Source organism: Protomyctophum parallelum (genome assembly GCF_964188405.1).
Source record: "Protomyctophum parallelum genome assembly, chromosome: 4".
NCBI lineage: Eukaryota > Metazoa > Chordata > Actinopteri > Myctophiformes > Myctophidae > Protomyctophum > Protomyctophum parallelum.
Window position 1 is genome coordinate 35,243,969 of NC_139700.1, and position 16,162 is coordinate 35,260,130.

Below are 16,162 nucleotides of genomic sequence, written 5' to 3' on the forward strand. Positions count from 1 at the left end.
GTATGCCGTACGGTAGGGGCTATAGCCCATGTTTAAAAATGATGAAAAACGAGGTTTAAAAAAAAATCTAAATTAAAAAAAAACGATGGGCTATAACCCATGTTTTTTGAAATTTTGAATTTTTTTCAAATCCTCAAAAATGATGAAAAACTGCGTGTTATAGTATGCCGTACGGTAGGGGCTATAGCCCATGTTTAAAAATGATGAAAAACGAGGTTTAATTTTTTTTCAAAATTTCAAAAAAACGATGGGCTGTAACCCATGTTTTTTTTTATTTTGAATTTTTTTCAAATCCTCAAAAATGATGAAAAACTGCGTGTTATAGTATGCCGTACGGTAGGGGCTATAGCCCATGTTTAAAAATGATGAAAAACGAGGTTTAAATTTTTTTCAAATTTTCAAAAAAACGATGGGTTATAACCCATGTTTTTTGAAAATTTGAATTTTTTTCAAATCCTCAAAAATGATGAAAAACTGCGTGTTATAGTATGCCGTACGGTAGGGGCTATGGCCCATGTTTAAAAATGATGAAAAACAAGGTTTAATTTTTTTTTAAATTTTCAAAAAAACGATGGGCTATAACCCATGTTTTTTGAAATTTTGAATTTTTTTCAAATCCTCAAAAATGATGAAAAACTGCGTGTTATAGTATGCCGTACGGTAGGGGCTATAGCCCATGTTTAAAAATGATGAAAAACGAGGTTTAATTTTTTTTCAAAATTTCAAAAAAACGATGGGCTATAACCCATGTTTTTTGAAAATTTGAATTTTTTTCAAATCCTCAAAAATGATGAAAAACTGCGTGTTATAGTATGCCGTACGGTAGGGGCTATAGCCCATGTTTAAAAATGATGAAAAACGAGGTTTAAAAAAGAAATCAAAATTTCAAAAAAACGATGGGCTATAACCCATGTTTTTTAAAATTTTGAATTTTTTTCAAATCCTCAAAAATGATGAAAAACTGCGTGTTATAGTATGCCGTACGGTAGGGGCTATGGCCCATGTTTAAAAATGATGAAAAACAAGGTTTAATTTTTTTTTTAATTTTCAAAAAAACGATGGGCTATAACCCATGTTTTTTGAAATTTTGAATTTTTTTCAAATCCTCAAAAATGATGAAAAACTGCGTGTTATAGTATGCCGTACGGTAGGGGCTATAGCCCATGTTTAAAAATGATGAAAAACGAGGTTTAAAAAAGAAATCAAAATTTCAAAAAAACGATGGGCTATAACCCATGTTTTTTGAATTTTTTAATTTTTTTCAAATCCTCAAAAATTATGAAAAACTGCGTGTTATAGTATGCCGTACGGTAGGGGCTATAGCCCATGTTTAAAAATGATGAAAAACGAGGTTTAAATTTTTTTCAAAATTTAAAAAAAACGATGGGTTATAACCCATGTTTTTTGAAAATTTGAATTTTTTTCAAATCCTCAAAAATGATGAAAAACTGCGTGTTATAGTATGCCGTACGGTAGGGGCTATAGCCCATGTTTAAAAATGATGAAAAACGAGGTTTAATTTATTTTCAAAATTTCAAAAAAACGATGGGCTATAACCCATGTTTTTTGAAATTTTGAATTTTTTTCAAATCCTCAAAAATTATGAAAAACTGCGTGTTATAGTATGCCGTACGGTAGGGGCTATAGCCCATGTTTAAAAATGATGAAAAACGAGGTTTAAATTTTTTTCAAAATTTCAAAAAAACGATGGGCTATAACCCATGTTTTTTTTAAATTTTGAATTTTTTTCAAATCCTCAAAAATGATGAAAAACTGCGTGTTATAGTATGCCGTACGGTAGGGGCTATAGCCCATGTTTAAAAATGATGAAAAACGAGGTTTAATTTTTTTTTAAATTTTCAAAAAAACGATGGGTTATAACCCATGTTTTTTGAAAATTTGAATTTTTTTCAAATCCTCAAAAATGATGAAAAACTGCGTGTTATAGTATGCCGTACGGTAGGGGCTATAGCCCATGTTTAAAAATGATGAAAAACGAGGTTTAAAAAAAAATCTAAATTAAAAAAAAACGATGGGCTATAACCCATGTTTTTTGAAATTTTGAATTTTTTTCAAATCCTCAAAAATGATGAAAAACTGCGTGTTATAGTATGCCGGACGGTAGGGGCTATAGCCCATGTTTAAAAATGATGAAAAACGAGGTTTAAAAAAAAATCTAAATTTAAAAAAAACGATGGGCTATAACCCATGTTTTTTTTAATTTTGAATTTTTTTCAAATCCTCAAAAATGATGAAAAAGTGCGTGTTATAGTATGCCGTACGGTAGGGGTAAAACACGTCTATTTTTAGACGTGTTTTAGACGTCTATTTTTTTCAATTTTTTTCCAATTTTTTGCCGCTCGTCTAATAGCCCATATATTACGGCATACTGTAGCAATAGCCGGCTATTAGACGTGCGTCTAAAAATGGGATAAAAAACGTCAAAAAATAGACGTCTAAAAAACGTCAAAAAATAGACGTCTAAAAAACGTCTAAAAATAGACGTCTAAAAAACGTCTAAAAATAGACGTGGGTATAGCCCATCGTTTTTTAGATTTTTAGATTTTTTTTTAATCCTCGTTTTTTTTTGACCATCCCACTGAGCAATAGCCGGCTATTAGACGTGCGTCTAAAAATGGGATAAAAAACGTAAAAAAATAGACGTCTAAAAAACATCTAAAATAGACGTCTAAAAAATGTCTAAAAATAGACGTCTAAAACACGTCTATTTTTAGACGTGTTTTAGACGTCTATTTTTAGACGTTATTTTTATCCCATTTTTAGACGCTCGTCTAATAGCCCATATCGTACGGCATACTGTAGAACGACGTTTTTCATCATTTTTGAGGATTTGAAAAGAATGAAAAAAAAAAACATGGGTTATATCCCATCGTTTTTTGAAATTTTGAATGTTTTTTTCATATTTTTTGAACATGGGCTATAGCCCATACCGTACGGCATACTATAGCACGCCGTTTTTCATCATTTTTGAGGATTTTAAAAAAATGAAAAAAAAAAAAAAACATGGGTTATAGCCCATCATTTTTTTAATTTTGGAATATATTTTTTATCCTCGTTTTTCATCATAATTGACCATGGGCTATAGCCCATACCGTACGGCATACTATAGCACGCCGTTTTTCATCATTTTTGAGGTTTTGAAAAAAATGAAGAAAAAAAACATGGGTTATAGCCCATCGTTTTTTGAATTTTTTAATATATTTTTTATCCTCGTTTTTCATCATAATTGACCATGGGCTATATCCCATACCGTACGGCATACTATAGCACGCCGTTTTTCATATTTTTTAAGGATTTGAAAGAAATGAAAAAAAAAAACGATGGGTTATAGCCCATCGTTTTTTAGATTTTTAGATTTTTTTTTTAACCCTCGTTTTTCATCATGACCATCCCACTGAGCAATAGCCGGCTACTAGACGTGCGTCTAAAAATGGGATAAAAAACGTCTAAAAATAGACGTCTAAAAAACGTCTAAAAATAGACGTCTAAAAAACGTCTAAAAATAGACGTCTAAAAAACGTCTAAAAATAGACGTTTAAAACACGTCTATTTTTAGACGTGTTTTAGACGTCTATTTTTTTCAATTATTTTTCCATTTTTAGCCGCTCGTCTAATAGCCCATATATTACGGCATACTGTAGCACGCCGTTTTTCATCATTTTTGAGGATTTGAAAATAATGGAAAAAAATACGATGGGTATAGCCCATCGTTTTTTAGATTTTTTTTTTAATCCTCGTTTTTCATCATTTTTGACCATCCCACTGAGCAATAGCCGGCTATTAGACGTGCGTCTAAAAATGGGATAAAAAACGTCAAAAATAGACGTCTAAAAAAACGTCTAAAAATAGACGTCTAAAAAATGTCTAAAAATAGACGTCTAAAACACGTCTATTTTTAGACGTTTTTTATCCCATTTTTAGACGCTCGTATAATAGCCCATATCGTACGGCATACTGTAGAACGACGTTTTTCATCATTTTTGAGGATTTGAAAAGAATGAAAAAAAAAACATGGGTTATATCCCATCGTTTTTTGAAATTTTGAATGTTTTTTTTAACCTCGTTTTTCATATTTTTTTAACATGGGCTATAGCCCATACCGTACGGCATACTATAGCACGCCGTTTTTCATCATTTTTGAGGATTTAAAAAAAAAGGAAAAAAAAAAAAAACATGGGTTATAGCCCATCATTTTTTTAATTATTTAATATATTTTTTATCCTCGTTTTTCATCATAATTGACCATGGGCTATAGCCCATACCGTACGGCATACTATAGCACGCCGTTTTTCATCATTTTTGAGGTTTTGAAAAAAATGAAGAAAAAAAAACATGGGTTATAGCCCATCGTTTTTTGAATTTTTGAATATTTTTTTTAACCTCGTTTTTCATCATTTTTGAACATGGGCTATAGCCCATACCGTACGGCATACTATAGCACGCCGTTTTTCATAATTTTTAAGGATTTGAAAGAAATGAAAAAAAAACCGATGGGTTATAGCCCATCGTTTTTTTTAAATTTTTGAATATTTTTTTTAACGATGGGTTATAGCCCATCGTTTTTTTAGATTTTTAGATTTTTTTTTTATCCTCGTTTTTCATCATATTTGACCATGGGCTATAGCCCATACAGTACGGCATACTATAGCACGCAGTTTTTCATTATTTTTGAGGTTTTGAAAAAAAAAACATGGGTTATAGCCCATCGTTTTTTTAAATTTTTGAATATTTTTTTTAACCTCGTTTTTCATCATATTTGAACATGGGCTATAGCCCATACCGTACGGCATACGATAGCACGCCGTTTTTCATCATTTTTGAGGTTTTGAAAAAAATGAAAAAAAAAAACAAACAAACATGGGTTATAGCCCATCGTTTTTTGATTTTTTGATTTTTTTTTAATCCTCGTTTTTTATCATATTTGACCATGGGCTATAGCCCATACCGTACGGCATACTATAGCACGCCGTTTTTCATCATTTTTGAGGTTTTGAAAAAAATGAAGAAAAAAAAACATGGGTTATAGCCCATCGTTTTTAGATTTTTTGATTTTTTTTTATCCTCGTTTTTCATCAAATTTGACCATGGGCTATAGCCCATACCGTACGGCATACTATAGCACGCCGTTTTTCATCATTTTTGAGGTTTTGAAAAAAATGAAAAAAAACAAAACATGGGTTATAGGCCATCGTTTTTTGAATTTTAGATATTTTTTTTAACCTCGTTTTTCATCATATTTGAACATGGGCTATAGCCCATACCGTACGGCATACTATAGCACGCCGTTTTTCATAATTTTTGAGGTTTTGAAAAAAATGAAGAAAAACTAAAACATGGGTTATAGCCCATCGTTTTTTTAATTTTTGATTTTTTTTTATCCTCGTTTTTCATCATATTTGACCATGGGCTATAGCCCATACCGTACGGCATACTATAGCACGCCGTTTTTCATCATTTTTGAGGTTTTGAAAAAAATGAAAAAAAACAAACAAACATGGGTTATAGCCCATCGTTTTGTGTATTTTTGAATTTGTGGACGCACACACAGCCGATCGTCATTACGCAGCGGAGCCGCAGAGAAAATTGTTATTTTGAGGGTCGGCTTGGCACTTTTTGGCACATTTTGTTGACCCCCTCGGCGTGTTGCCCTACTCACAGCGCGTACTGCGCGTATAGGTAGCGACGACACTGAGTTAGGTTACCAATGGGGATGCACGATTAATTGGTAGCATAATACTATAACCTCGTTTTTCATCATATTTGAACATGGGCTATAGCCCATACCGTACGGCATACTATAGCACGCCGTTTTTCATCATTTTTGAGGTTTTGAAAAAAATGGAAAAAAAAATGAACAAAACATGGGTTATATATAGCCCATAGTTTTTTGAATTTTTGATTTATTTATTTTTTCGTCGTTTTTCATCATATTTGAACATGGGCTATATCCCATACCGTACGGCATACTATAGCACGCCGTTTTTCATCATTTTTGAGGTTTTGAAAAAAATGAAGAAAAACAAAAACATGGGTTATAGCCCATCGTTTTTTGAATTTTTGAATTTTTTTTATCCTCGTTTTTCATCATATTTGAACATGGGCTATAGCCCATACCGTACGGCATACTATAGCACGCCGTTTTTCATCATTTTTGAGGTTTTGAAAAAAATGAAGAAAAACAAAAACATGGGTTATAGCCCATCGTTTTTTGAATTTTTGATTTTTTTTTTAATCCTCGTTTTTCATCATATTTGACCATGGGCTATAGCCCATACCGTACGGCATACTATAGCACGCCGTTTTTCATCATTTTTGAGGTTTTGAAAAAATGAAAAAAACATGGGTTATAGCCCATCGTTTTTTGAATTTTTGAAAAAAAAATGTAACCTAGTTTTTCATCATATTTGAACATGGGCTATAGCCCATACCGTACGGCATACTATAGCACGCCGTTTTTCATCATTTTTGAGGTTTTGAAAAAAATTGAAAAAAAATGAACAAAACATGGGTTATATATAGCCCATAGTTTTTTGAATTTTTGATTTATTTATTTTTTCGTCGTTTTTCATCATATTTGAACATGGGCTATATCCCATACCGTACGGCATACTATAGCACGCCGTTTTTCATCATTTTTGAGGTTTTGAAAAAAATGAAGAAAAACAAAAACATGGGTTATAGCCCATCGTTTTTTGAATTTTTGATTTTTTTTTATCCTCGTTTTTCATCATATTTGAACATGGGCTATAGCCCATACCGTACGGCATACTATAGCACGCCGTTTTTCATCATTTTTGAGGTTTTGAAAAAAATGAAGAAAAACAAAAACATGGGTTATAGCCCATCGTTTTTTGAATTTTTGATTTTTTTTTTAATCCTCGTTTTTCATCATATTTGACCATGGGCTATAGCCCATACCGTACGGCATACTATAGCACGCCGTTTTTCATCATTTTTGAGGTTTTGAAAGAAATGAAAAAAACATGGGTTATAGCCCATCGTTTTTTGAATAATAATAAAAAAAAATAACCTCGTTTTTCATCATATTTGAACATGGGCTATAGCCCATACCGTACGGCATACTATAGCACGCCGTTTTTCATCATTTTTGAGGTTTTGAAAAAAATGAAGAAAAACAAAAACATGGGTTATAGCCCATCGTTTTTTGAATTTTAGATTTTTTTTAATCCTCGTTTTTCATCATATTTGACCATGGGCTATAGCCCATACCGTACGGCATACTATAGCACGCCGTTTTTCATCATTTTTGAGGTTTTGAAAAAAATGAAGAAAAACTAAAACATGGGTTATAGCCCATCGTTTTTTGAATTTTTGAATTTCTTTTAATCCTCGTTTTTCATCATATTTGACCATGGGCTATAGCCCATACCGTACGGCATACTATAGCACGCCGTTTTTCATCATTTTTGAGGTTTTGAAAAAAATGAAAAAAACATGGGTTATAGCCCATCGTTTTCGTTTACCTATTCCGATTATGCTACCAATTAATCGTGCATCCCCATTGGTAACCTAACTCAGTGTCGTCGCTACCTATACGCGCAGTACGCACTGTGAGTAGGGCAACACGCCGAGGGGGGCAACAAAATGTGCCAAAAAGTGCCAAGCCGACCCTCAAAATAACAATTTTCTCTGCGGCTCCGCTGCGTAATGACGATCTATGACGATACTATGTAACTATGTGTGTGCGTCCTCACAAACAGTGAAAATAGCCGATCTGCATGAGGAATAGCAGTGCTCTCGTCGGGAGGGGGGGCAACACAAATATCCTACGAGTAGGGCAACCAAATGGTCAGCTACGGCCCTGACCTAACTGTAGGGAGTACAACCACAGGAAAGAACCTGGGGGTTATCATCTATGAAAAGGCAACTCAATGAGCAAAATTTTTAAATAAATCATGTAAATGCAACAAATTGAGGGCACTGCAGGGAGTTGAACCCTGTTCCGGTAAACCAGGAGTACCACACCAGTGCCTTAGTTTGTTTTGTTGTAATTTACAGGTCCAAAAGCGATCACTTACATCATTTACATTTCAATAGTCATTAATCTTGCCTTATTTCTAGCCTACTTAGGTTCATCTTACGGTGGGCATGTTTGCCTGAAGAGGAATCTTTGAAATGTTTCATAATTTTAGAAATATAGTGCTTTCAAATTTGAGAGATTTACAATGGGGCTCAATGGCAGGTCAAAAAAGCACTTTCACCTAGAAAATTCACACTTTTTATAATTCAGCTTACTGTGGGCACACATGCTGGAACTTTTTACTGAAGTATTTTTCTATATTTTTACTTTTTACTCCACTACATTTCAGAGACAAATAGTAGGCTACTCAACTACAACTATTATTTCAGAACTCTACACAGTTCTAGGAAATGGGGGGACTATACATAGTGGTTAGGAATCAAATAGACCCTGGTGGATGTCAGAATTAAATCAACCCTGAGCATTCCATGGTCTAAATGGGTCTCAGCAGGAATGAAAATCATAATAATAATGGCCTAATAATTGGCCTAATAACACATATCAAACTTGGGGTCCTTGAATCACAAAAGGCTGAGAATCGTTGCTTTAGGGATTGTATAGCAGGTTGTTGAAAAGCAGTCATTTGGGTCCCTGCAGGGAGCTAAATGAGATTTGAGACGGTGAGTGAATGCAATCAATTCCGTCTGGCTTCCCCAAGGATTGAAGTTGATAAACATTTGTATTAATTGTAAAGCCAGAGAGAGAGCTAAAGATAAAGCCATGGTTGTGTGCGGTGGCAGAACGGGCGTCTGACTCCGATGACGAGGCAGTAGCAAATATTTAGATAAGGACTCAGTCATTATTGGAACCATGCAGATTCCAATTGTGGGAGAATGGGCTGACCTCATGTTTTCATTACAGTGATTTATTGTTGTAATAGTTCTTTAATCCCAGCCAATACCAGGGTGGGTCTTTAACCCTCTTAAGGACTCAGCATGGCCCTGGCTGTAATGACTCAATACTCAATGATTACAAAATGTGGTGTGGTGTGTGTGCGCGTGCGTGCATGTGTGCACGTGCGTGCTCGTGTGCCTGTGACTGCATGTAGATTTGCATGCTTAGAGCGATCTGACACATGCTTTTGTGGAACTGACTGTGTGCGTGTGTCTGTGCGTGCACGAGCAGTATTGATCACCTGGACGTTGTGTACATGAGATTCCATTACTCTAAACCCCTGAGACTCTTTCTCATTTAGATTTGTGTGTGTGTGTGTGTGTGTGTGTGTGTGTGTGCGCGCGTGGGTGCGTGCGCGTGCGTGTGAAGGTGAATGTGTCTGGCCGGTGCGTGTGTGTGTGGCTCTGACACCCAGCATCAATTGATGGTCATTTCAGGTACAAGAGAGGATGATATGACATACGGTTTGCATCATGGCTGAAATATATGGTAGATAGTAGATAACACATGTAATTTTAAAAGAGTAAAATGTACTGTATGCAATATCCTCAGGGTTAATTGTACTAATGTTCTCGCTAATTAAGCTGTTATGCCCTATGGTCAGTGGATATAATTATGTTGTATCACTGCTTCGGGTCATAGGCCTGCTGAATTAAATACATGCATTTCCTTTAGGAAATGTGAATTATCTGATATAGAAAATAACACAATTTAACAATTTAATTTAAAGGGTGTTTTCTTTTGTTTAGTTTTCTTTACAAGCCCTTGAACAATGAAATATGCGTCCCACCTAAAATATACCGGTACTTATCCCATAACATTTGCATACATTCGTTTAAAAGATAGACGTCTTTCTGCAGAAACCGTGTTGCACACCTGCTGTCATCGGTCTCATCTTTGAGACAAATGTTTCTCACTGTTTTCTTTTTTCTTTTGTGCCATCTGCAGTCTGTTTTGATTTTGTTCTGTATGCACATACATGATACAGACACAGCGGGGCTCGTTGGATATGAATGTGAATGCTTAATTCATATACACAAGTAAGTTCAGTTTACATGCTGTGTGCTCAGTGTTGGAATTACACCACAGCTTGTTAATGTGCGTGTGCAGAGCGTATGCCACACAGATGTGTAGAACTGTGTGTAAGCTGTTAATATTTATTGAAATGCCCCAAGAAACAATACCAATGCCAATGCACAGTGGACAGGCTATGGTTTGCAGCTTTTGTTAAACACACCATATACAGTACGTATATAGGCTGTGTCCATGAAAGCAAACAAGCATATTATGCATCAATACAGCACCTACTTAAGTTGTGCCCAAGAAGAGCGCTACTAACTGCTACTAACTAATGTCTATTACAACCAATGGCAGATTGATTGAAAATCAATTTGCAATCATTTGTATGTATGTTTCAATCAATCTGTAGGCCTAATGTGTGTCTGTAGGAGTGCAAGGCTGCATGCAGCCTGCAGGCTATCAGAACTGATTTGGCAGATGGAAAAAAACGTTAGTTCAGTCAGACAACTCACGAATAGATTTAAACAATATTTATTATAGAATGAGAATACAAGTATGCAGATAATATTATCTTGGTGTTCGGCTCTGCTGCATTTTCTCCCTGTTCGGCACAATCAAACACCATCATTAAACATTAAGAGCAGGGAGATAGATATACAATAAAAAAAACCCGTGGGGAACATAACAGAGCCCAACGGTGGTGCTGGGGTGGTGGTGTCAGCAAACATCACATAACAACCAGGAACCATGAGCAGAAGGAAGGCAGGAAGAGCATGCTGTCTAGTGAGCTGAAGTAGCCCGCCCAATGGTCAGCTGACTGCCACATCAGCGAATGACATGTGGGTCTTGCACACACTGAATACGCCCACATAGTAATGTAGCATATTAAACCCTTGAGTATATGTATGCGCCCTTGAGCACGGCATGAAACCCCTCGAGTATATCTGACTGAACCAACTCCGCAAGTTACGTATCATTTAAACGTGCAGAGTGACAGAATACTTTATCTGGGTTAAATACAGTACATACGTAGTTGTACTTGAATGTTGACATGGCATAATAATTCCATCTAGTGTTTCATTAGTGCGACGGAACGTGACAAAATAGGCTACAGCTGAGCTTTGTTATGCTGCTACATGAACACAATAAAACACGTTGAAACAAGGCTGGAGTGGACAGTGATGTCACTGTTATGCAACATGGAAGTAGTATAGACTTGAAGCCATTGATATTTAAAAAAATCACACCCGCGTGAAGTGAGGGGCGCTAATATATTAAAATCTAATGTTTGTGTAAGGGACAAGATGACGTACATTTTCCCTTCATTGTCAATGGCGTTTTTAAAACAAACATTGAACTAAAAACAAACATTAAATTATCTTTATTGTTAATGGCATTTAATGTTTGTGTTAGGGACGTACATTGTAAAAACAAACATTGTAAACAAACACTGGCACATTATCCAATCTGACAACGCCTTTAAATCAGTGTACGAAGGACCACCACAGATAGTATATAAAAGGGCACCAAACATCAGATCGATGTTGGTGAGATCTGATCACAACCCCCAAACACCTCGTACCTTCCTGGACAAAAATGTCCGTACAGGCAATTTCAAATGTGGATCCTGTACACAGTGTAACTTCACCACAAGATGTGACACATTCAACCATCCACACACAGGCAAGGCCATCAAAATCAGAGGAACAATCACATGCTCAACCATAAACGTTATATACATGTTGACGTGCCCGTGTGGCCTCTCATATGTGGGACAAACCAGTAGAGCCCTAAAAACACGTATTAGTGAACATAGATCCAACATCAGAAACACCAATCCCAAAAGCCCAGTAGCCCAACACTTTAACAAAATGGGCCATGCCGTGGCATCGCTCCGATATGTGGGCATAGAGAGGGTGCAGTTACCACGGAGAGGTGGAGATATCCATAACCTCCTCCTAAGAAGGGAGGCATATTGGACCTACACCCTCCGCACACTACAACCCCATGGACTAAATGAGGACTATGAGTTATCTGCCTTCCTGTAAATAGTGAGCAAGGACTGAACCATCAGATTCCCCTGTATGAACTGAACTGCATGTTGACTCTTTATTCGTTTTGATATTTAAACTTATTTTGCATTTGTGAAGTATACTTCTCGGTATTTGTGTATTATCTGGGTTCGCCCACTTTAAATTAAATTAAATTAATCTTGATGGCTTTACTGGCTAATGTCCAGAGAACCACTGATTGATCTTGAATGTTAACCTTCATGTATCTCGTACCTATCCCCATTGATATTGTTCTGACTGATTAACACTATTTTGGAGCAGATTGCCCAAACTGTAAACTACTTTTGGTACCAAAAGCTTTTTAAATCTTAAAAACAAAAAATGCAAAATCTCTAATATATAAAAATATTAAAAAAATGTATTTATAAAATACTAAAACAGTCTGTAACAAGCAAAATACCAGCAAGTTTGATTGAAATTGTCCTTTTGAAACTGTGTTGCTTTATTGTAAACTTGCTTGCTGTGGTGGTTACTCATGTTCATATTTATGGTTATATTTATTGTAATTATATTTATTGTCATGTCACTTATTGGTGTTAGTGAATCACCTGCCCATACAGTCGTCATCAGTCACGTGATGTGACGACGGGGTTTAAAAGGGAGTTGTCACACATACTGCCGATTGTCACCTGATGAAGGCCGTTCACGGCCGAAACGTTGTGCCTTATTTATGGTGTATTGAATAAAAAGCAAACACCTTGGAGCAAACCTGTGTGCGGACTCTCCTCTCTTCACTGTACTTACCTTAGTCCAGCACCAGACAGGAACTGGATGTGCGCTAGCCACCTACCTTTTTATACTAGGGACGTACATTGTCCCTTCATTGTAAATTGCGTTTTTAAAACAAACATTGAACTAAAAACAAACATTAAACCTGTATAAAATAGATGCCTCATTGGCCGCTGCAGTTCGTTGGAGCCATGTGTGTTGACGGGAGGGCGGAATAATTTACACTGGGGGAGGAAGTACGCCGGAAAGTGGAAGGCATGTTACGTCACGCCGCCACTCAAGTGACTACAATCACAGCGCATCTTTTCCTGGACTTATCAGACCCGAACATGCGCTCTGTGACGCACACTCATGCTTCCGCGGTGCTTCGCAAGGAACCTCGGGATTTTTTTGCCCTCCCTTGAGCACATACGCTCCACAGCCGAAAGGGGCTATATGCCTATGCTTGAAACTGTTATAAACCAGTCTGTCAGTGACATCACTGATGAATCCTTGGTGTTACTCTTCATGGGCCCGTTGGGAGCTGGGCCCCGGTGCATTGAACCAGTTGCACTGTCGATAAATTCGCCACTGATTACAACTGCTGTTCTAAATCCTTTAGACCCGTTATTGACCTTATACCAACCTTGAAACGTACCCTAGTTACATCACCATCAACAGCCAATAAGGGGCCACCATTCTTACACCGACGTACATTGGGCCCGGCCCTACCGGGGCCTTAATTTCCGTGCCTGTTGAGAACTCTAGTTTTCACCGGCTGCCGGGCGCAGCTGCACAAATAACTTTGGGGCAGGTCCGTCTAGAGTTTAAATGGACAGGTGTCAGTCAAAAGGGAGACATCGAAGAGGAAGGATGGATGGGGAAGGATCAACATATATAATAATAAAATAATACAATTTACTTATTTTGAAGTCCACCGACTGGGGATAGTGTTTATAGTTATCTAGCTATATATCTCGTGTTGTGTTTATAGCAGACTCCTCACTCAAATGTGCACTTGCAGTTTTGGCAACTCGAAAGCAAACTCCACATGACCAAACATTTTATTTACCTGCCATAGTGTCAACCCCTTACCCCTGTGTCGGATCGGTGGTTAGACTGGCATATGCCGATCCAATACCTTTCCGATGCCGATACAGTGTCGAGACATCTCTAGTTCTGACATATATCCTACTGTACTAATATTGATGGCATCAGAGATCTCCATATATGGGCTTAATTGCAACAGCACGTCGCATATACTATGACATCAGGGATCTCCATCCCTGATGATGTCACGTGATGGCACGAGACCTGGGCACCATATCCCCCTTGTATGGGGATTCTGAGTGATACACTGATGGGAAATGCACGATTCTATAATTAACAAAATACACAATCAGCAGTGCAATAAAAACAAAACCGCACAAAAGAAAAATAGCAAAAAAAAGTAAAGCTAACCCATCATATTGACTACAGTGAGGAACAAATTAGATATTGTTTAAGATGTTTCTTAAATATTGGCAAGGATAGTGATGACTTACGTGATGCATCTACACAACACACTGGTCTGTGTCTGCCCTGCTGTAGTGAGAACCAGTAGATTTACACAACACACTGGTCTGTGTCGGCACTGCGGGGGCGCTGAGGGGCTGTGAAGGGCCAGAGCCAGGACACGGAGCAAGGGTGTCCAAACACATCCTTCATGTTGGTCCATCCAGACCTCCGAGCCCAGGCCCTCTTCTCCATCTTCAACCGCTCCACGTACGTCTTGTCCGTGCAGATGGATTCGACCTGGGTGACAAAGATGACCGCCGTGAACACAATGAAGAGGAGGCTCTCGAAGCACAGGAGGAAGAGCAGGCCGACCGTGACCAGAGGAGAGAAGACTCCTCCGCTGCAGTGAGACCAGTTCCCCGTTTCCTCCGTGCAGGCCACCACGTGGAGGAACAGCAGCAGCAGAGCATGGGCAGAGAGCAGAGCCACGTACATGTTGAACAGAACAAAGTGCTTCTGGTTGTTCTCTCCCACACAGTTGTTGACCCAGGGACAGTGGTGGTCCATCTTCTTCACGCAGCGCTGGCACACGCTGCAGTGGTGGGCTCTGTCCGGTCGGATGCTGCAGCACTTCGGACACCTGTAGAGTGTCTGGCCGGGCCGCACCTCCGTACTGAGGTTCTCCATGAGCTCCAGGGTGGCACCTCCTTTGGGCACCACCCCCGGGTCCGTGCACATGACCTTGACGTGTGAGGCGAGGGTGAGGAAGGCCAGGCCGGTGAAGAGTGCCCCGTTGAGCAGGCCATAGAGCGCTGTGCTGCCGCTGGCGGGCAGCAGCAGGACGAAGACCACTACCGCCTCGGCGTAGAAGACCAGCAGCCAGGTGAGGGCGCTGGACGCAATGCCCCAGCCATCTTGGTTGAACCATATGGCATCTGAGCCTGTGTGGGGGGGTGGGGGAGGGGTCTCTGTGGCTGGAGACAGGGCCTCTGTGCCTGGAGGCGGGGCCTCTGTGCCTGGAGGCGGGGCCTCTGTGCCTGGAGGCGGGGCCTCTGTGCCTGGAGGTGAGCCTCGATCCACAGCCTCACACTCTCCAGGAGTGTTAGGGAACTCCTCAGATGGTTGTGCAACATACATGCAAACAGTGTGGAAACAAAGCCCTGATCTCACTAACTAGACGTGGCTCATTCACACGATGAGCTCGTTATTTCATGCAATTCCAAAAATCCTCTCGACCAATTAGTTGTGGGAGTGGAATGAGTGTGCGCTGGATAAACAGTTTGATTTGGACAATGAAGTGGGATATGTATGCTGTCAGCATCCAACATTTTAACTTTCCCTGTGAAGTCACCAGGTCATACCCTATGATGTCACCAGGTCATATTGTATGATGTCATACTTTCAAATAAGTTGACATTCACTGATGACAGTATAGTCGTTATTTGTGTGTTGTTTTGTTGATACACTGGCTGCTGGTGTGTTGGCTAGCTTCAGCCTGCCACGCTCAACACTCTGCTGGTGTGTTGGCTAGCTGCAGCCTGCCAAGCTCAACACTACTGGTGTGGTGTGTTGGCTAGCTGCAGCCTGCCAAGCTCAACACTACTGGTGTGTTGGCTAGCTGCAGCCTGCCACACTCAACACTCTGCTGGTGTGTTGGCTAGCTGCAGCCTGCCAAGCTCAACACTACTGGTGCGTGGTGTGGTGTGTTGGCTAGCTGCAGCCTGCCAAGCTCAACACTACTGGTGTGTTGGCTAGCTGCAGGCTGCCAAGCTCAACACTCTGAACATATTACTTCCGCGAGCAGAGCGCGCAAGTAGGCTACTGTAATCAGCTGCGTATGTCGGTGGCGTCACTCGGCCAATCAGGGATTGGTTGCGTATTGGTGGCGTTGCTCTGCCAATCAGGGATT

At 38.8% G+C, this 16,162-nt stretch overlaps 1 protein-coding gene across 1 annotated transcript; it reads right to left on the reverse strand.

Moving 5' to 3' along the window:
* Positions 1-14,361: 14,361 nt before the first annotated feature.
* Positions 14,362-15,390, reverse strand: LOC310857177 (palmitoyltransferase ZDHHC3-like; the record flags this gene model as incomplete). Its single annotated transcript, XM_083762788.1, has 1 exon — positions 14,362-15,390. One exon carries the CDS (start codon positions 15,388-15,390, stop codon positions 14,362-14,364), a length of 1,029 nt encoding a protein of 342 aa, XP_083618914.1.
* Positions 15,391-16,162: the final 772 nt, after the last annotated feature.